General features: G+C 36.7%; 1 protein-coding gene across 7 annotated transcripts in view; it reads right to left on the bottom strand.

Moving 5' to 3' along the window:
• Positions 1–23,237, bottom strand: part of FAF1 (Fas associated factor 1) — a 472,901-nt gene that overhangs the window by 318,818 nt on the left and 130,846 nt on the right. For all 7 annotated transcript variants that reach the window (XM_005607066.4, XM_070260008.1, XM_070260010.1 and 4 more), the window contains one exon: positions 5,420–5,466. In XM_005607066.4, coding sequence (XP_005607123.1) covers positions 5,420–5,466 — 47 coding nt within the window. The remainder of the gene's footprint in view (positions 1–5,419; positions 5,467–23,237) is intronic.

Here is a 23,237-nt window from a genome sequence, read left to right as displayed (position 1 = left end):
ATAGGGAAGGGGGTTAGGCATAGGCACAACAACATCAATTTCCCCTCATCAAGTCTGAATCTGGCTAGGGAAACTACTGAGTGCCTAAACTGAAAACAACAGAGTCTACTACTGAGCCTCCAATATGGCACCATTCCTCCGGAATCTGGTAAGGGACAGCTTCTATTATGAAGAGGGCAACGATCTGTTCTCACTTAAAAAGACACTTTTTTGGATACGATATTGACTTCCTCCAGCACCATCATTGATGGATTTAGGGAATGCCTTATTGATCTATGGCTTCCCACACAACACTGGTTCTAACCAAGAAACTCATTTCACAGCAAAAGAAGTACAGCACTGGCATCATTTGTGTATACTACTACCCAGAAACAGTTAGCATGACAGAACAGTGGAATGGCCTGCTGAAGACAGTTAGGCACAGGTTGGAAGACAACACCCTCAAAGCTTGGAGATCCACCTTAAAGGATGTGGTATATGCTTTATATCAGCGGCCAAAACACAGTGACACTTCATATATTGCAAGAAAACACAGGTATGGGAATAAGTGGTGGTAGTGGTTCCTCTTATTACGCCTAATAACTTATTGAATTTTTGCTTCCTGCAATTTTTGGATCTGGTGGTTCAGAGATCATAGGTCCCAGAGATGTAATGTTTCCACAATCTGTCCACTGAATTAGAACTTGAGAATGCCACTCAGTCATTTTGTATTCCTCATGCTACTGAATCAACTAGCAAAGGTGGAGGTACTAACTGAAGTGACTGGTCCTGATTACCAAGGAAAAAATTGGGTTTCTGCTACACAATGGATTATTTTCTGGGGCATGTCCAATAATAAGGTTAATGGAAAACTACAACCAATAAAAAAAAAAGGGCAGGTCCACTGAGGATTCCAACTCTTACAGAATGAACATTTGAGATATCCCAAGAGGTAAAGAACCTTGACTATCTGAAGCACTGGCAGAGGGAATATAGAATAAATAGTGGAATAAACAGGTAAATATCAACCATGGCCTTATGACCAGTAACAGAAACAAGCACTGCAGCAGTACACATGTGCATGCACAGACAAAAAATTTTCTTTTTCAATTTGCACACTGATCCTATCAACATTACCCTAGCAATGACAACACTGTAACAATGGCACCCACTTTGTTTCAGCACCACCCTTTAGTGCAAGCTTCTAGCTTCTTTTGATACTTCAAAACAAGTCTCTGCCTTCTGTCAGAGGTACCAGTATCAGCTGAGAGGACTTCTTTCTCATATGTCTGGGGCCATGTTCCTAGGGTTTTCCTCTGAGAATCAAACTTGTATTAACCTAAACCTCTCCCAACCTCTCCCTTTTTTCTTCTAGTATTAGCAGTCACTGTGCTTTTCGGTGGTCAGCAGGGGGTTCTCCTGGGCAGGCTGGTCCTGAAGCAGGCCTCCTGAAATGGCGTGCGTTGGACCTGGTCCACACAGTCCAGGCTCTGCCCATCTTCTCAGAGGATGCTGCTGCTATAAGTCTGCTCACCCCCTAGGCTCCCTCGTGCCCTTCCACCTGAGACTGGTGGTCCAGATGTTTCCTGCAGTCATTATATCTGGATTTTACTCTCAACATGCTCCACATCTGTGTCTCTGATTGCCTATATGAAATTCCCTGTCTTCAAAATTCTTAGCGTGCTTTTTTTTTTCTTTTCTTAACTCTAACACTAGGAGACAGTTTAACACTTCTAATCAGAGCAAGCTTTTTGGTATGTCTGTCAGCCACAAAGAAAATTTTTTTTCAAGTTATCACTTGAAAATTTTCTTATTGGCTATAATTACTCTATTTCAGGATCAATAAAAAACAACGAAATTACATTATAGTTTTTCACAAGCATCCCAAAAAAATTAGACAAAGAGAGACTACCAGTTGATGAATGGTCCTATCAGTTCTGACTAACGTTCAATGACATCCAAAGACTGCAAAGGCATCCAGTATTGTTAACCAAAAAAACTATTTTTAAGATTTTTCATCTATGAAGACTGCCATCATATAATATGACCTTATCACTATTTTTTTCTAGTTAATCAATAATTCAACAACAGAAAAAGACACTGATTGGGAAGGGAAACTCTATGGAGAAATCTACTTTAGTTCTATACAGGAGTGTTTTTATCCTTACTCAACTTTCCTTTACAAACCACACAGGTCCTTGGAAGGCAGTGAACAAAGCAAAGTAAACAAACTCTGCACTTGTTTATTTCAATTTTTAAACGTCCATCCCATGGTAAAATCTTTAGGTTAAAAAAACAACACGTGTTTTAAAGATAAATTTATCTTTAGAAAAAAGCAGATTTTTAATATGGGCATCACAGAAGACAATAAATAAAAACTAATCAGCCAAAACGGCTATCTTCTAAATCAGAAAACCAGCATTTATACATATTGAAAGCATAATGGTCAAGGTTTGAAAACAAGCTTTGTCTTCTCTAGGTTTCCTCAATGAATTAAACAATGGACAAAGAAACATATAGTACATCTGTCTGGGTCATAAAATAAATGTCTGATAAATACCACCCCTTAGTCAATGACTAAAATTATACTATTAATTCATAAAATTTTTAGAAAACATAGAATCTGCTCTCTACTGATACAAGCAATTCATTAACACTTCTTTCTAACAATAACTATCTCCAAAAATAATTTTTAAAAAGGCTCTGGACAATATGCTGAATAAATAAAATATTATACTAAGATATAGTAAAAATACATGCACACACTAGATGTTTATGACTGAATGAATGGTTTACGTTTATGACTGCATAAGTTACACACTTTATAAATATGTTGTATTAGCAATATATTGTCTAGTGAAATAAGGTTTGGAGGATGAGGCAGAGGACTTGCTTATACGCCTGACTCCATCAACATCATGCTGTATAATCCGAGCCAAGTGACTTCAGGCCTTATTCTTTCTACCTGTAAAATGAGGGATAATAATATCTGCCTTTACTCACTTACAACTAAAATAATAAGTGTAAAAACAAAACTGTGGGAGAAGGAGGTTATATACACATATTAAATTTCACCTCCTTTATCTAAAGAAAAAAGTATTAAAACAAAAGTTGTGACATGCCTGGCTTACTGACCTTGAAGAGAACAGAGTGGTATAAAAGAAAGAGCATGACTTTCAAAACGAGACAAACCAGACTCCACCACCTACTACACTTGTGACCTTGGGCGAGTCTATGTAAACTCTCTAATGTGGAGTTTCCTCATCTATGAAATATGAACATTTATCTCTTAAGGGTTGTAACGAGTATTGAGTAAGGAAAACTATGTCAACTACCCAGCACAGTGCCTTACACATTAAAAAAATGTTAGTTTCTTTGCCTTGAACTTAGTGGGTGTATTTAAAACTATATTCTTACTTTTGAAGTCATGCTAAAATCTGATTTCAAGAAAAGCTAAAACGCAAAGGGATTGGGCTCTTCTCATTCCAAAAATGATTCATATTTTTAAAAGATTCTTTTTGGCAACTCTTTTCTCTGTTAAGGTATAAACTGACAAATTGAGAGTCAGTTGAATTCACAGACTGTATTCAACTTTACTACAGAAACCAAACACAAAACGAACATCCTTTTAACTGCCTACATACACAATTCCTACTATTGTCTTCCACTTTCAGTGTTAAGCCTACAACAAAGTACAAAAAGCCCTCTTTCATTTTCCTCTGGTCAGCAGACATAAAAGAGGAGTTTTCAGTTATGTCAAATCCACAGCGATTTCAAAGCTAAACACCAAAGTGAGGAAGGAAAACGATTGAAGACTATTACTAGATACAACTGACTTTCTTCTGTAGATATATTATTCATTTCTTTAACTTAAGCAAATAAAATAAACCAAAACCCATTCTGATGAAGGATAAACCCAAAATACTAAAGTAACCTTATGAGAAATCAATTCAGTGCTGAATTTCTAGTTATAAAATGTATTAAGCAAAAAGTATCATCTGTGACAGGAGAGATGGGATGTTTCCAAGGATGAGAGAATTTCTAGAATTCACTCAGAGCAAATACTATTAATTGTAAGATATATCCAATATGTACTCAGAACCTAGCAGCTGAATCCACAAGGGTTTAGCGAGCAAAAATTTTGGCACAAAAAGTGGAATAACATTTACTCAAGAATAAAACTGGAGCCATATTTAGCAGTCTAAAACTTTTTAAACCAAGAAAAAAATGATCATGAAGGAAGCTCCTGTAATCATCTGGTTTGCTTTCTAGACAAGGGTTGCAATAGAATTGAACGCTTTTGAATGAAAAAAACAAACACCACCACAAAAATTTGGTACAGACTCTGGAAATCAGCCACACTTACTCTGAATGAAACTCTTGCTGACAGTTTAGAAAAAAGGGTGGAGAATAGGTCTGTTTATCATTGCTTTCACCTAAAAACTGTTAATCATTAAGGATGGTACAGGTACCAAATAAAATTCTGCTTCCTTTCTAAATATACACAGTTTCCTATAAAGTACAGCACATTTTGCAATTTTTTATGTTTTTGCAACAGTAATTTTTCTTCCTCTCCAAAACAACCTCATTCTTACTCTGCTGTTTCTGTTTGTTTCATCCGCACTTAGCAGATCATGCTTCAGTGACTTAGAAATCTCAGCCACCAAAATTCAAGCCAAAATTTGAATTGAGAGGGGAGGGGGGAAAAAGTCAAGTAACTAAACTACAGTTGGAAGGACAAATAGTTTTACCTCCTATGACTTTATAGTGTGCTCTTTTAATCCAGAACCAGTGTCCAATTTTAAGGACAGAAAAGTTATAAATTTATTTTTAATTTAAGGAATTATTTTGTAACTATCGTAGCTCTCTTGGCACCATCTTCCAATTTTACCTTCTGGCAATGACACAAAACCACACAGACCATTCCACATGTTAACATTGGATTCTTCAGGTAAAATAGTTCCGTGCTCTGGGAAGTTTCAATATTAAGGACTTACTCAAATTTGCCAAGTTATCATATACTTAATTTAAAAAACAAAAGGGAGGGAAAAAAAGAATGTAGTCAGGTTGGAGATAAAGTCTGGATAGTTAGATTAGCTCTCGGGCTACTGAGCCACATCTCATTTTCTCACTACTAACAGTTTAAAGATTCGGTTCCTTCTGTCTTATGAATTAAAAGACGACCGTAAAAAGCTTTCTTAAAATAAAACCACCTTTAAAAATGGTAGCACCCAATCTGAAATAACACTATACAGTTAAAAGTTGGATGGAGACTTTAAGACATTAATATAATTAACATGTCTGAAAGAACAGTAACTATATTAATGAACTTATAGACCAAAGATCAAATGCTCTATCAAAAATTAAAAGAAAAAATTAATAATTGTCTTTTTTTGCTTTGCTAAATCCCCATCTTACCATTAAGCACTTTATAACATACCTTTGTAGAATGCCATTTTCCTGGGGTATTACACCATTGATAGCTGCCTGCAAACAAAAAAACAGATGATCATTTAAAGTAACAGAAAACTGCTGGGGGGAGGCAGGGGCGGGGACACCGTAAAGGGTAATAAGTATACTTTGAAAATTTAAACATAATACTAATTGTTTTCTTAATGATACAAAATATTTTCTATTAAACGTTTCTCTACTACCTATAATAAAACTGTATTTTAGAAAATTTTAAAAACATGCATTTGGCATATAATATTTCCCAAATCTTGAGTCATAAAAAGTAATTTAATTCCGCAGTCTTCATTCAAGCAAAACACCCACAAAACCAATGCTTAAGGATGTCAGAATAAGTAAAATCAGTACCTTAAAGCAAACTTTTTAACATTATTTCCTTCCTCACATTGAGAGGAGTAAGATAGAAAATCACAAATGAAAAACTCCAATAAGAATTAAAAACTAGTTCAGGAATTAAATTCCTTCTTTCATGTTATAATCATTATTCTTAATGAAAAGAACATTCAGAAGGAAAAAATGTAGGGGCAAAAGTTCTTTGATAAACACAGCACCATGATTATATCAGGTTACAAAAGGAGGCAGGAGCATCACAGGGGAAGTTTCCTGATACAAAACATTCCTGAAATTGAACTTTACGTTAACAAGTCACCATTTACTCAGAACATAGCAACGTGTGACATCATATGCACATTTTTGAAGACTACTAAGCAAGCAGGCTATTACATCCTGGATTGTGAGCAGTTCACTGCAGAGTAATAATGAAGATTCTCTAGAGGAAAAAAACGACCTTTTCAACTTTGCCCCTGCACCACAACAACTTCTTACCTCCCCTTCCCCATCAACGTCCACAACAAAATGAAAAAGGAAAAAAAAAGCTAACACTTCCATGTTTTATCAGTTGCCTGCAAATCAATTGCCAAAAGGAGTTTGTGTATTTTGTGAAACATTAACTTGAATATTTGCCAGAGGTGGGTCAAGTTTACAATGTTAGACTGTTGAACAGAAATAAAGTAGAATGTAAGATGCTTGCTATGAATTTTGAGAGTTGTAATGTTCCACTGGCAAAACAAAAAAACAAAGAAATACACAGATTAATATAGACAGTGGATACCATAGAACCCTGACAACTCTGGAGGCTCATAAATCCTTTGAGTCAAGGAAATGCTAACATCAGTTTTCAAAGCCACAAATTCAATGGAAGCATCTCTGCCTAGTGCGCCAGGTCAACTACCCCTTTTGTGTTGACAGGAATGGTTCCACATACAAATATCTCCTTTGCTAAAAAATAGAAAATGGTATGAGAATGTTCTGTGATGTTGGAAAAGAAACAAAATACCAGAGTTTGGAAAGATTTTGTTCAAATTTTCACTAGGGAATGCCAAGGTATAACGGAAAGAACACTAAAGATTTATAAAGTCCCAAGTTTGAATCTAGACTCTCCCATTTACTAATCTGATCCTTAATATATTCTGTATTCATTCAACCTCCTCGAGCCTCAGTTTCCTCATCTGTATAATGACCTAGTACTATATTTCAGCCAAAATGGGCCTGCCTTTTTGTTCCTCAAAGGCATCAAGTTCTTCTATTTCCTAGGGCCTTTGGAGATACTCTATCTGTTTGGAATGCCCTTTCCCCATTCTTTGTATGGCCAAATCTTAATCATCATAATTGAGGTTTCTGTGAGATACACTTTTTCAAAAAACTCTTCTCTGATCAATCCCCCATCTAAGTAGGTTTGCTCTCACAAAGAATCCTATACTTTTCCTTCAAAGCATCTGATAATTACTTATTGGGTGATTACTTGGTTTATGTCTGCCTTGCTCACTAGACTGTAGGCTCCATCATGGAAAAGACAATATCAATTTTGTTCACCACTTTATCCCCGTTGCCAAGCGCAGTGCCAGTACATAAAAGGCACTCAATAATTATTTGTTAAGTGAATGATGCTAGAGGAGTACAAAGAAAAGCCACATATTCAAGACTTCATTAAGGTTCAGAGAAAGCTTCCTGGATGAAATAACGTCCCAACTATGACTGAAGGATAAGTGAAAAGTAGCAAGATGGGAGAGGGGACAATACTATGCAGAAGGAACAGTCACACATCTCTACCTTCAATCCTTTTCCTCTTCCAAGATCTCAGATCATTTTAAACAATATATTTGTTTTGGGGTAGGAAGATAATCCCTGACCTCAACGTTATATACATAAACTTTGCACATAAATAAGTAAAATGTAATCCAGAATGAAGGTACAGTAAAAGTATAATTTGCTAAAGGAATATAGAACAGGGAGAGAATTTTTGTCTGTGAGGATTAAGGAAAGTTTCAGAAAAGAGATAGCATTTAATCTGGACACCAAACAATCGGTAGATATAGAAGCAAAAGAAAATCTCAGATGAGTTCAATTTTGAACATGTTAACTTTGAGGTGATAGTAGGATATTACTTGTTCACTTAACAAATATGTATTACTTGCCAACTATGTACCAAGCTCTGTGCTAGGCAACGGAGATATACTGATGGACATAACACAGCTTGCCTTCTTGCAGGGACAAAAATATATTCAACAATTAATTTTACTATGAGAAGTTCAGGTAATATCCAAATGGAGAAAAAATGTAATTTAAAAAGTCAACGCTACGTTAAGTGAAACAACATCTGTTTAAAGGCAAATAAATGAAGCCCCAAAATATTTTCATTCTCTCCCTAAGTTTTCTTCTTTGACAAAGAGAAGTGGGACAAAAATAGAATCTTGGGGAATTCACATGTATAAGAAAAAGAGAAGAGAAACAAAAACAAAACAACAAAAATGGACGTGCTAGGAGGCAAAAGGTCAGGAATGTGTCATAGAGGGAGCAAAGAAGGGACTACAAGGAGGGATTAGATAAAATGGAAAAATGAAAATAGTCTAATATATGAGGCCTGAGAAGAGATTATTAAAAATATGTGAAAACAATTTTAGTAAGAGCTAGATTTTAAAAAGCTCAGAAATACATGTGAAATAAGAAGGTAAGTATAATTGACTCTTGAAACAGTGTGAAAAGTATAAAGATAGGAACTACAAGGAGAAGAACAGCTGGAGTAAGTTTTTGTTTGCTTTTTCTTTTTTTAAGAATAGTGATTTCTTGAGCTTAAACAGAATTCATTGGAAAGGGAAACAATAAAGACTCAAGACACAAAGGGTAAAACTAAAAGTTTGGTTCAACAAACTTACCAAATGCCTATTCATTGCCAGGTACTAAGCTAGACTTTGAGGATGCCTGGTACCTGATCTAGGACTCAGGAGAGCACAGACAGAGGGGATACCTCTAGAAAAAAGATGGATAAAAACCTGGATTATACAGTAGAAATGATACTAAATACTTAGAGGAACCACATATCATTTGCTAAATGCTAATTATCCCATTGCTAATGTTTTTTTGCTAGGAAGATATTATATCTCTCATTCTATAAAGAGGAAAATGATGATAGGGACTGATTGAATATTTGGCCAAAGTAACAGAGAACAAAGACAACATTTCTATTTCTGTGACCGACTCAAACCACTACAGTGGATATTAATCAGACTGCAGTGTATTTTAAGAAAAGTATCTTGCCTTGACCAAGTTTACAGAAGTTTGAAAATCCACTCTGGCATAATTATTATTGCTTTCATGCTAATTATGTCCATGACATTTTTAATGGACAGTCATTCGTCACTTAACAGTGAGGATACGTTCTGAGAAATGCATCATTAGGTGATGTCATCATTGTGCGAACATCATACAATGCACTTGCACAAACCTAGATGGTATAGCCTACTACACACCTAGGCTATATGGTACTAATCTTATGGGACCACCATCGTATATACAGTCCATCATTGACTGAAAGGTCGTTATGTGGCACGTGTCTGCAGTTAATATACTACAATGAGAATCTACCTTCTAAGTTCTCTTTAGCAAAATTTGATATGAACAATACTCTGGAATGTCATTTCCCAGAATCCACTTGAAGACACGTGAGGTATGTTTAAAGCATAGTGAAAGCCAAGGTCAGAGGTGGCCATAGGAGAGTAAGAATATTCTTATCTTCAGCCTTAACAGAAGACGAAAATGACCAGACTCATGGTGGGCTTTAGACCTTTTGGTAAAGGGAAATGGAAAAAATTCCTGTAGATCTCCTTAAAACATCAGATATGAATGGAAACCAAGCCACTGGTAAATTGGTGCATTATAAAACTGCAGTAGCTTATACAAATCATCTCCTACACATATAGCAAATCTTGGCTTTGGTCTTTTAATTTTTTTTTAATGAATGACCCCTAAAGAAAATGCCAAAGAGATTTCTTGAGAAGGCAGGAGATGAGACAGGGATGTACAGACAGCATCCAAAAGCCTTAATGATAACTTCTGAGTGAAGGAGTTGTAGTAACAAAAAGGGAAGCTAACAGTATATAGTTCTTACCAGGTGCCACACATTCTCTAAGTGATTATGTATATTAATTCATTTAATTCTCAGACTGCACCCATTTTACAGATGAGGATAATAAGAAAACATAATAGAAAACTGTAACAACATTGGGGAGGCAAAAGATGAAAGAAAAAGACTGATAAATTGGATTTCAAAATTTTAAATGTCTGCTCTTTAAAAGACACCATTAAGAAAATGAAAAGGTAAGTCACGAACTGGGAAAAGCACTAGCAACACATATATCTGAGAAACGACTTGTATTCAGAATACATAAAGAATTCTTCTAACTTAATAATAAGACAAGTCAATAAGAAAACAGCAAAAGATTTGAAGAGACACTTCTGAAAAGAAAATGTATGAATGGCCAATAAGCATATAAAAAGATGTTCAAATTAAGCAGCCACCAGAGAAATGCAAATTAAAACCATGATAAGATACATACCTATTAAAATGGCTAAAATCAATTCAGATGATACAAGTTTTGGCAATAATGTCGAGTAATAGGAAGTCTCATACACTACACAATCATTTTCAAAATTGTTTGGTTAGTTTTGTATAAAAGTGAACATATAACCTAGCAATGCTATTCTTAAGTATTTATCTAAAAGAAATGAAAACATATGCCCAAAACAAAGAATTGTATACTAATTCTCACAGCAGCTTTATTCATAATACCCAATAACCAGAAGCAACTCAAATGCCCAAGAGGCAAATGTTTCTTGGGGTATACCACACTGTCTGGGTACAACAGAATACTTCTTAGCAATAAAAAGGAACAGACTACAGATACATTCAACTACATAAGTGCATCTCGAAAATATTACAATAGAGGAATGAAGTCAGACACATAGGAGAAAATAGTATATGATTTCATGTATATGAAACTCTAGAAAAGACTAATTTAATCTCCAAACAAGGCAGATCAAGGGTTGCTTGGAGTGAGCGGGGAATGATAGCGAAGGGACAACAGGGAAATTTAGGGATGATGACTGTGCTGGTGGACGTTACAGAGTGCATACATCTGTCAAAACTCATCAAAGCGTACACTTAAAATGGGTTCATTTAACCTTCAATAGTTACTTTCTTTTTTTTAGAAAGATTAGCCCTGAGCTAACATCCGCCACCAATCCTCCTCATTTTGCTGAGGAAGAGTGGCCCTGAGCTAATGCCTGTGCCCACCCTCCTCTATTTTATACATGGGACACCTGGCACAGCATGGTTTGATAAGCGGGGCACAGGTCCGCACCTGGAATCCAAACGGGCGAACCCCGGGCTGCCGAAGCAAAGCACGTGAACTTAACTGCTACACCACTGGGCTGGCTCCCAATAAAGTTAATTTTTAAAAAGAGGACCACAAAGAAATCTACTTCAAAAACAGTAAAATGGCTGAAATTAAAAAGACTAACACCACCAACTGATGGTGAGGATTTGGAGGACTGGGACTCTCATACATTGCTCATAGGAATGTAAAATGGTACAACTACTTTAGAAACAGTTTGAGAGTTATATATACAGTTAAACGTTTACCATACAATCCCACAATTCCACTCTTAGGAATCTAACCAAGAGAAATAAAAACATACGTTCACCAGAGACGAGTACACAACTATTCATAGCAGCTTTATTCATAATACCAAAACAATAATCTAACCAAAGTGTCCATCAGTCAATGAACAGACATACAGATTGTGGCATATTCACATAAACAAACGTTATTCAATAATAAAAATGAACTTCTGATACATGCAACAATATGGATAAATCTCATATACATTACGTTGAGTGAACAAAGGCAAACACAAAAGAGTGCATACTGTATGACTCCCTTTATACGAAGTTATAGAACAGACAAAACTACTAAAGTGTGGTAATAAAAACCAGATTAGTAGTTGCCTGGAGCAGGATTGGGGGTTACTGACTGGAAAAGAGAACAAATTTCCTAACATGATGGAAATCTTGATGGGAGGGAGGTGGATACAAAATGTATACATTCATGAAAACTCATAGAGCTGTATATACTTAAAATCAGTATAAGTATGCAAATTAGTCATTGACAAAGTTGATTTAACAAAAGAATATTAAAACTTTACTTTAATTCAGTTTCATAGAATGCTAGAAAAATGCAATCTCAGATGTACACATTGCCCAATTAGCTATTATTATGACCCATCTGTGGTGTGTACCTGCCTATCATCCCTTCCCTCTTTTCTTTTGATACAGATCCTGTGTTTCCTTTGGAGAATTACTCTTGCCTCATCCCATGTGGTGGTGGAAATGTGTTAATCATGATGACCCAACTTAGGCCAATCAGATTCTACTTGGAATATCGATCTTGAATGAGTGACTGATTGAAGCTGTGTGCTTCTGACAACAGCGCTCAAGAGGCAGGCTCATGATGAGTTTCTGATGGAGCAACACTGTTTACTGATCTTCCTAAGACTTGGTTGGTCAAGTTTTCCTTCAACTGTGTGAGCTTCTCAGCATCCTTTCAATAAATCCTGCTTCCCATCCACTCCAAAATTCCACTTTGTATTCAAAGAATAATAAAGAGAGATTAGATGAGGTTACATGATAAACAATATAATACACATTAAGTTACTAACAGACCACTATTTTTCCAGGCTTCAACAATTACATCATACCATTATCATTAGCTTTATTCTTATTAGCAGCCTTCTTAGCTGATCTCCAAATTACTGATTGCAGTAATTAATGAAACTACATACTAAGTATATTTCAAATATAAGAACTTATGAACAAGCAGAAAAAGAAAACCTATCAAATTTTAAAATTTATGAAAATAAAAGTGATAAATACATTTTCATTATATATACAATCACACATATATTATTAGCAGACAATCAGAATTACCAATTTAGGCAACTCTGCATATTCCACATGTTTGGAAAGACTGTGAACTAGGATAATAATTACTATTGCAATATGAGCTTGGTTTTGTCCATTATCCATTTTTTTCTATCTCTTGAAAATATTTAAAGTATAAAAAATTACTTTCTAAATTAGTGTACTTTTGTTCAACTTGAAGTTATGACTCTATGGTTTGTCAGATTTCAAATATTTTCAAAATGCCTAAATAAGTATTGGACCCACAAAGTTTTGGTATTTTAGCATTCACAATTCTGATCTTGCTATCAAGCAAATTCTTCCAACAAACCCAGACTTTCTCTCCTCCGTTCATACTGATGCTTTATACAGAATAACCTTTCTCCTTTCCACCAACCCAAATTCATTCACTCTTTTATTCAATGAGCACCTCATATGATCAAGGCAGCGTTTTAGGCACTGGAAGGAATACAAGATGACAGGACATGTTCCTCCCAGAACAAGCGGTTACAGAAATAATTGCAATGTAATGTGAGAAACAATATGCCATCACAAAGGAAGGCATGCCTATTGTTGCTTAACGGAACTCAAGACCCAGATTTGAATCATTTTCTTCAAGAAAATTTAACTGACTCATACCACCTATTACTTAATGATTTTTCCATTGTGTTTTACGTACATAGCACTCATTCATTTTATTCGTTCATTTGAATATTTCATTAATTCATTCCACCATTAACCCATCTGACAATTACTAACCTGGAACTATTCTGAGTACTGAGGAAACAACGGCTGTGAACAAAACAGAATCATTCTCTCATGTTTTTGCCTTGAGTAGGATCACTGAGAAGTTCTGACAGAGTCCATCATTGTACAGCTATGAGTTGCGGGATTTTCCCCTTTGACCTTGTATGAGGAAAAAAAATCACTTTCTCCTGTGTGTCTGCTCTACTCTCAATACTCTACTACAACACTACTTCATTTCTGTGTCTGCTCTACTCTCAATACTCTACTACAACACTACTTCATTTCTGACACCAGATCTGAGGGTTTTCCACACATCAATCAATTCTATGACACCAACTAGGTGCCCTACAATTTAACTCAATTCTGACACTATCTACCTGGAGATAGCATCAGATCCAACAAGTTAAGGGCTCAATCCCACAAGACTACTCCTACTGCAGATACTAACAACAAGTCCAGGTTGTTATCTGTGCTTGTGACCAACCAGCTTTAAGTTGGAGGTTCTCACGACCCTCTCCTCAATTCCACTAATTTGGTAGAGCTGCTCACAGAACTCAGGAAAACATTTTACTTACTAGATTACCAGCTTCTTATAAAAGGATATAACTCAGGAACAGCCAGATGGAAGAGATGCATAGGGTGAGGTATGTGGGAAGGGACACAGAGCTTCCATGCTCTCTCCAGGCATACCAGCCTCCCCATATCTCCAGGTGTTCACCAACCCAGAAGCTCCCCAAATCCTACCATTAGGATTTTTATGGAAGCTTCATTACATAAGCATGATCAATCATTAACTCAATCTCCAGTCCCTCTCCCCTTCCCAGAGGAAGGGGATGGGACTGAAAGTTCCAGACTTCTAATCAAGGCTCTGTCTTTCTGGTGACCAGCCCCCATCATGAAGCTAGCCAGGAACCCAAGAGTCTCCTCATTAGAACAAAAGACACTCCTATCACCTGGGGAATTCCAGGGAATTTAGGAGAGCTGTGTCAGGAACCAGGGTCAAAGACCAAATATTAGAACAAATGACACTACTAGTGCTCTTATCACTTAGGAAATTACAAGGGTTTTAGAAGCTCTGTGCCAGGAATTGGGGGCAGAGACCAATATATATATTTTCTATTATTTCACAGACCTCATTAGTATTATGCTAATCAAGTGAGCTATGAGAAAAGGGTCTATTTGGGGTTGAAAATTTTCCTAGCTATGGATGTGAGAGGCCAACGAAACAAGAGTAGTAGATTTAAGTGTCCACACTAAATTGGAGAGTTCTAAAGAAAGACTATGAGATTATGGTTGGAAGTCAATGAGGCCTCAAAAAGATGCTTAACACCATTTTCTCCTCTTTCCTTCTGGGCAGAAAGGAAAATCATCTTTCATAAATAATTATTTAGTTTTCCATTAAGTATCTGTAACAGATTATTTCCAACATCTACTATATTTAAATTCTCCTAAATTTTCCTTCAAATTCCTACTTTTCAAATATTTTAATCACTATGATACCAGCCTCTAAACTTTCATCAAGTACTCTACTGTATGACTCCGAAGCTGATGAGTCTTTCCTCCATTCTTGTGGAATTCAATAGAGGAATATATTTAAGATACTATGAAGGCAAACCAGTGCAAGTAATTTGAAAGTCAGGAGAACAGCTGGGAAGAAGGGATGGTATCTAAACCAAGTGCTAAAGCAGGGCTCTTCTAGGTAAAAGAGACTTGAGTGAGAGAATTCAGGGAGAGATTTTTTTTTTTTAAGTGCAAAAGTATGAATCTACTTAATCTATCCAGGAAACTGAAAGTAGTTCTGTGTGGCTTCAGCAAAGGTTTGAGTCAGGAAGCAGTGAGAGGCTAGTTGGAAAGGTAAGCAAGAGTTAGATTATGAGAGCCAGTATAAAGGCATTAAAAGTTTTACTTAACCTGAAGATAATGGAGAAGCAACTACTGCACCTCAAAGTTGCCCTTTAGGAAGATCATTTGGGCAGGGTTGCTAGTTAAGAATTGAAAAAGAGGAAATTGCTGAGAATGATGCCCAGGCTTCTGGCTTGAGTGACGGAGTAGACTGCTCCTGCTCCAGTCCTCCCAATCACCAAAAATGCAAGCAATTCTTATGATTCTGTTGTTCAAGTCAAAAACTGTGTAGTCATCCTCAATTCTTTTCTTTCTCACACCTTTATTCTATCTCCAAAATGTAGAATCTGACCGACGTTCTCTGCTACCACCCTGATCTAAAGCACCATCTTTCCTCTGGATTAGTATTTCAACAACCTCCAAACTGATCCCCAGTCCCCCTGCTTGCATCATTGCCCCACCACACTTACTGCCTATTCACACAGCAGCCAGTATGTCAGTAAGTCAAATAAAACCCTTTTCCCACTCAAAATACTCTGATGATATAGAAAGGCATTAAAGTCCTTATTCTGACCTTAAATAATCAAGTGATGTCAACATCATGGCAGAGTAAACTTTCGCAGGACTCTCTCCCCTCCAACATACAATGAAAAGGGAAATACATACTCCAACAGAGGACATCCTAACACAACACAAAAAATGTCAGAGACACACACAGCCATAGGATGGAGGGTGGAGAGTTTGTAGCACCACTCAGAGGAGCTAGAACATGGTAAGAGAGAACTTCACTCCCTCCCCTAAAAACTGCAAACCACAACTACAGGAGGCTCGAAGAGGGAAGGAAGGGGGGAGCAGATGTTCATTCGCAGGAACACCAAGGACCCCCAAGGGCCCGTACGGCCTAGAGGGAAGACCTCTACCTGGGCGAGAGCTTTCGTGGGGGGTGACCTCATCAAGCCAACACCCCAGGAAAGCAGGTAGTGAGAGCAGAGTGAGAAAGACTAGAGTGCACGCAGGAGAAAGCACCCCATCCCTGACCTGGCCCCCCACTCCCACTGCCTGGGATCTCGGCTGAAGGCAGAGGGCTTAGAAGATGCTGGTCTTGACCCCCCACCAAGTGGCAATAGGCAGTAACTGCAACTAAATAATATCAGGACGCGTAGGAACTGAACCACCCCCTCTAGCAATATCAAATCTCCAGGCCAGAGAGACAGCAACAAGTACCCAGAATTCAGCCCTGAGGACACAGAAATATGTAATCTAAATGAAAATGAATTCAAAACAGCTATCATCAAAAAACTCAACAAGATAGAACAGAATGTAGAGAAACAATTCAACGAGTTCAGGAGCTACTTCACAAAAGAGATTGCAACTATAAAGAAGAATCACTCTGAAATATTAGAAATAAAAGACATAATGGAAGAGATAAAACAAAATATGGATTCCCTGAATGCTCGAGTGGACATCATAGAGGAGCATATCAGCATAACTGAAGATAGACATTTTGAAAGGCTCCAGACAGAGGAGGAGGGAGAACTAAGACTAAAAAGAAATGAAGAAAGTCTCCGAGAAATATCCAACTCAACTAGGAAATGCAACATAAGAATTATAGGTATTCCAGAAGGAAAGAGGAGGAGAATGAAGCAGAAAGCGTGTTCAAATAAATAATAGCAGAGAACTTCCCAAAGCAAGGGAAAGAGAGGGAAATCCATGTGGAAGAGCCTTCTACATCTCCTAGATATGTCAATGTAAAAAGACCTACTGCAAGGTATACAGTGGTAAAACTGACAAAAAAATGAATGACAAAGAAAGAATATTAAGGGCAGCAAGGGAGAAGAAAATAACCCTCAAAGGAACTCCTATCAGGCTTTCAGTGGATTTCTCTGTAGAAACCATACAGGGTAGGAGAGAATGGAATGACATATTCAAATCTTTAAAGGACAAAAATTTACAGCCAAGAACACTCTTATGCAGCAAAAATATCCTTCAGATATGATGGACAAATAAAAACTTTCCCAGACAAACAAAAGCTAAGGGAGTTTGTAGCCACAAGACACCCCCCCTCCACAAGGAATCCTCAAGAAGGCCTTCATACCTGAAAGAAAAAGGGGGCGGGGGGAGAAAGGGGTTATAAAGCATGGAGTAAGGAGATAAACAGGTAGACAGAGTTAGAATAGAAGAGCAAATACTCAAGTATAGCATTAAAGATAACAGGGAAGGAAAACACCAAAAACAAAGATAATCTTGTCAGTTTAAACTCAAACTCATAACACAAGATGGAATAAGATGTGAGAAAAACAACTTTGGAGGGGAGGAGGAAAAGGACTGAATCGGCTTAGACTAAGGACATAAGAGGCCATCAGAAACAGGACTATCTTATACACGAGATTCTGAATACTAACCTCATGGTAACCACTAAACGAAAAAGCAGAACAGAGACACAAATAATAAATAAGAAGAAAACAAAGAAACACATCATAAAAAACAACATAATTATATGGGTAGACCAAAACACACAGGACAAGAAACAAAGGAAATGCAGGGAAACCAGAAAACGAGTGATAAAATGACAGCATTAAGCCCTCATATACCAATAATCACCCTAAACTTAAATAGATTGAATTCTCCAATAAAAAGACACAGAGTGGCAAGAGGGATTAAAGAATAAGACCCAAGAATATGCTGCCTCCAGGAAACACAGCTCAGCTCCAATGACAAACACAGGCTCAGACCAAAGGGATGGAAGACGATACTCCAAGCTAATGGCAAACAAAAGAAAACAGGTGTTGCAATACTTACATCAGACAAAGTAGACTTGAAGATAAGGCAGGTAAAGAGAGTCAAAGAGGGGCAGTATATAATGATCAAAGGGACACTCCATCAAGAAGAAATAACGCTTATAAATATCTATGCACCCAACACAGGAGCACCAAAGTTCATAAAGCAACTATTAACAAACTAAAAGAAGACATTAATAATAACGCAATAATAGTAGGGGATCTCAACACTCCACTCACATCAATGGATATATCATCCAGACACAAAATCAATAAGGAAGCAGTGGAATTAAATGAAAAGCTAAACCAAATGGACTTAGACATACACAGAACACTCAATCCAAAAACAACAGAATATACATTATTCTCAAGTGCACACAGCACATTCTCAAGGATAGCGATATGCTGTGAAAGAAGGGAAGCCTCAATAAATTTAAGAAGACTAAAATAATAACAAGCATCTTTTCTGATCACAATGCTATAAAGCTAGAAATTAATTACAAGAAAAAAGCTGAGAAAGGGACAAAGATGTGGAGACTCAACAACATGCTATTGAACAACCAATGGATCATTGAAGAAATTAAAGGAGAAATCAAAAAATATCTGGAGAAAAATGAACTGAAAACATACCATACCAACTCACATGGGATGCAGCAAAAGCTGTATTAAGAGGGAAATTCATTGCAATACAGGCACACCTTAACAAACAAGAAAAATCCCAAATAAGCAATCTCAAATTACAACTAACTGAATTAGAAAAAGAAAACAAACAAAGCCCAAAGTCAGCAGAAGGAGAGAAATAATAAAAATCAGAACAGAAATAAATGCTACTGAAACAAAAAAAGGCACTAAAAAGTATCAATGAAACAAAGAGCTTGTTCTTTGAGAAGATAAATAAAATTGACAAACCCCTGGCCAGACTTACAAAGACAAAAAGAGAGACAGCTCAGATAAACAAAATTAGAAATGAAAGAAGAGAAATAACAACGGACACCACAGAAATAGAACGGATTAAAAGAGAATACTATGAAACATTATATGCCAACAAAATGGATAAATTCTTAGACTTTTACAACCTCCCTAAGCTGAAACAAGAAGAAACAGACAATGTGAATAGACCAATCACAAGGAAAGAGATTGAAAGAGTAATCAAAAGCATCCCCAAGAATAAAACCCCAGGACCAAATGGCTTCCCTGGGGAATTCTACCAAACTTTCAGAAAGGATTTAATACTTATCCTTCTCAAGCTATTCCAAAAAATTAGAGAAGATGGAAAACTTCCTAACACATTCATACCAAAGACTGACAAGCAAAACACAAAAAAGGAAAACTACAGACCAATATCACTGATGAACACAGATGCAAAAAGCCTCAACAAAATTTTGGCAACCCAAATTCAGCAATACACCAAAAGGATCATACATCATGATCAAGTGGGATTTATACCAGGGACACAGGGATGGTTCAACATCTGCAAATTAATCAACATGATACACTACATCAACAAATTGAGGAATAAAAACCACATGATCATCTCAATAGATGCAGAGAAAGCATTGAACAAGATCCAACAGCCATTTATGATAAAAACTCTTAACAAAATGGGGATAGAAGGAAATTACCTCAACATAATAAAGGCCATATATGACAAACCCACAGCCAACATCATACTCAATGGGCAAAAACTGAACACCATCCCTCTGAGAACAGGAACAAGACAAGGATGCCCACTATCACCACTCTTATCCAACAGAGTAGTGGAGGTTTTGGCCAGAGCAATTAGGCAAGAGAAAGAAATAAAAGGAATCCAAATAGGGAGTGAAAAAGTGAAACTCTCACTGTTTGCAGATGACATGATCTTATATATAGAAAATCCCAAAGAATCCATCGGAAAACTAATAGAAATAATTAACAACTATGGTAAAGTTGAAGGGTAGAAAATCAACTTACAAAAATCAGTTGCTTTTCTATACTCTAATAACAAACTCACAGAAAGGGAACTCAAGAATATAATTCCATTTACAATCACAACTAAAAGAATATAGTACCTAGGAATAAATTTAACCAAGGAGGTGAAGGACTTATACAATGAAAATTATGAGACATTACTGAAACAAATTGATAATGACATAAAGAGATGGAAATAGATTCCATGCACATGGATTAGAAGAATAAACATAGTTAAAATCTCCATACTACCCAAAGCAATCTACAGGTTCAACACAATCTCAGTTAGAATCCCAATGACATTCTTCATGGAAGTAGAACAAAGAATCCTAAAATTTCATATGGGGCAATCAAAGACCCCCAATTGCTAAGGCAATCCTGAGAAAAAAGAACAAAGCTGGAGGCCTCACAATCCCTGACTTCAAAATGTACTACAAAGCCACAGTGATCAAAACAGCATGATACTGGTACAAAACCAGGCACACAGATCAATGGAACAGAACTGAAAGCCCAGAAATAAAAGTGCCCATTACAGATAGCTAATCTTTGACAAAGGTGCCAAGAACATACAGTGGAGAAAAGATAGGCTCTTCAATAAATGCTGTTGGGAAAACTGGACAGCCATGTGCAAAAGAATGAAAGTGGACCATTATCTCACGCCATACAAAAAAATAAACTCAAAATAAATCAAAGGCTTGAAGATAAGTACTGAAACCATAAAACTCCTGGAAGATAATATAGGTAGTACACTCTTTGACACAGAACTTAAAAGGATCTTTTCGAATACCATGTCTTCTCAGACAAGGGAAACAAAAGAAAAAATAAACAAGTGGGAATTCATCAGACTAAAGAGTTTCTGCAAGGCAAAAGAAACTAGGATCAAAACAAAAAGACAACCCACCAATTGGGAGAAAATATTTGCAGATCATATATCTGACAAGGAGTTTTACCTCCATAATATATAAGGAACTCACACAACTGAACAATAAATAAAAACAAACAGCCCAATCAAAAAAGGGGCAGAGGAGATGAACACACATTTTTCCAAAGAAGATATACAGATGCCCAATAAACATGAAAAGATGTTCAACATCACTAATCATCAGGGAAATGCAAATCAAAACCACACTAAGATACCACCTTATGCTGGTTAAAATGGCTATAATCACTAAGACTAAAAATAACAAATGTTGGAGAGGGTGTGGAGAGATGGGAACCCTCATACACTGCTGGTAGGAATGCAAACTGGTACAGCCACTATGGAAAACAGTACAGAGATTCCTCAAAAAACTAAAAATAGAACTACCATATGACCCAGCTATCCCACCACCAGGTATCTACCCCAACAACTTGAAATCAACAATCCAAAGTAACATATGCACCCCTATGTTCCTTGCAGCACTATTCACAATAGCCAAGACATGGAAACAATCCAAGTGCCCATCAACTGATGATTGGATAAAGATGTGGTATACATATATACACAATGGAGTACTACTCAGCCATAAAAAAAAACCAAATTCATCCCATTTCCAACAACATAGAAGGACCTGGAGGGAATTACGCTAAGAGAAATAAGCCAGACTGAGAAAGACAAACATCAGATGATTTCACTCATATGTGGAATATGAACAAATACATGAACAAAGAAAACAGTTCACTGGTTACCAGGGGAAGGGGATTGTGGGATGGGCATAGGGGGTGAAAGGGAGCACTTACGTGGTGACAGTCAAGAAATAATGTACAACTGAAATCTCACATTGACATAAACTATGATGAACTCAATAAAAAAAAATAATAGTAATCTACATATTCTGGCTCTGGCTGTCTCTCTGACATCATCTTCTTTCACTAACCCCGAGTTCACTTACTCCAGTTGCTCTGGTTTCCTCACCATTTCTTGAATAAGCCAAGCACGCTCCCACAATAAATCCCTTATACTTATTCTTCCCTCTGCCTAGAAGCTCTTCCTTTAGATATCCACATACCTCACTTACTTCAGTCAGGTTTCTACTCAAAGGTCATGTCAGAGAGGCCGCCCTTAACCATCTCATCTAAAAAAGAAATCCTTCTAGCCAAGACACTCTACCTAACAAATTATGTATTTATTTGTCTCCTTGTTTATCTGTCTTCCCTCACTAGAGTGAAAGCTCCAAATGACTTTATTTTGTTCACTTACGTGTCCTCAACACCAACAACAGCACCTGGTAAGTAGGTGGTGAGTTAACATACATTGAATACATGAATGAATAAATGAATGAATGCTATAAACCCAAGAAATGAGCAAAGGAACAAGCTGTTGAGGATAGGGAGATTCGAGGCTTTCAATTTTAGGCGTGTTGATTTTACAGTACACATGAGACAGTCACATAGAGATGTCCACCAGATTGTTAAGAGTCTAAGGTGTATGAGTTGGAGAAACTCATTTTGGAGTCATGAGTCATCCACTTTAAAAGCATCTGGAAAAAAACAGAACTACCAAATGATCTAGCAATCTCAGTTCTGGATATATAGCCAAAATAATTGAAAGCAAGGTCTCAAAAAGATACATGTACATCCATGTTCCTAACAGCACCATTCACAACAACCAAGAGGTAGAAACAACCGAAATGCCCATCCATGGTAATGGATAAAGAAAATGTGGTGTATACATACACAATGGAATACACAATGGAATATTATTTAGCCTTAAAAAGGAAGGAAATACTTTCACAGGTTACAACATGGATAAATCTCAATGACATTATGCTAAGTGAAACAAGTCAGTCAAAAAATGACAAATACTATATGATTCCACTTATATGAGGTACCTAGAGTAGTCAAATTCATGGAAACAGAAAGTAGAATGGTGGTTACCAGGAGCTAGGGGAAGGAGAAAAAAAGGGGAGTTGTAGTTCAAAGGGTATAGAATTTTGGTTTTGCAGGATGAAAAAGTTCTGGAGCTCTGTTTCACAACAATGAGAATATATTTAAGACTATTGAACTGTATACCTAAAAATGGTTAAGATGGTCTATATTTTATGTGTTTTCCAACACAATTTTTTTTTAAGTATTTGCAAAAATCTTAGGAGTGGATTAAGTTTTACCCGAAATGAGGGGTAGTGTGAACCAAAAAAAGGCCTCATAGGAGCAGGCCCCGTAGCCAAGTGGTTATTAAAGTTCTGCGTACTCCGCTTCAGCAG

This window comes from Equus caballus, chromosome 2 (assembly GCF_041296265.1).
Source record: "Equus caballus isolate H_3958 breed thoroughbred chromosome 2, TB-T2T, whole genome shotgun sequence".
Lineage (NCBI taxonomy): Eukaryota > Metazoa > Chordata > Mammalia > Perissodactyla > Equidae > Equus > Equus caballus.
Note: the sequence above shows the minus strand (reverse complement) of the source record. Positions and strands in the feature narration are given on the sequence as shown.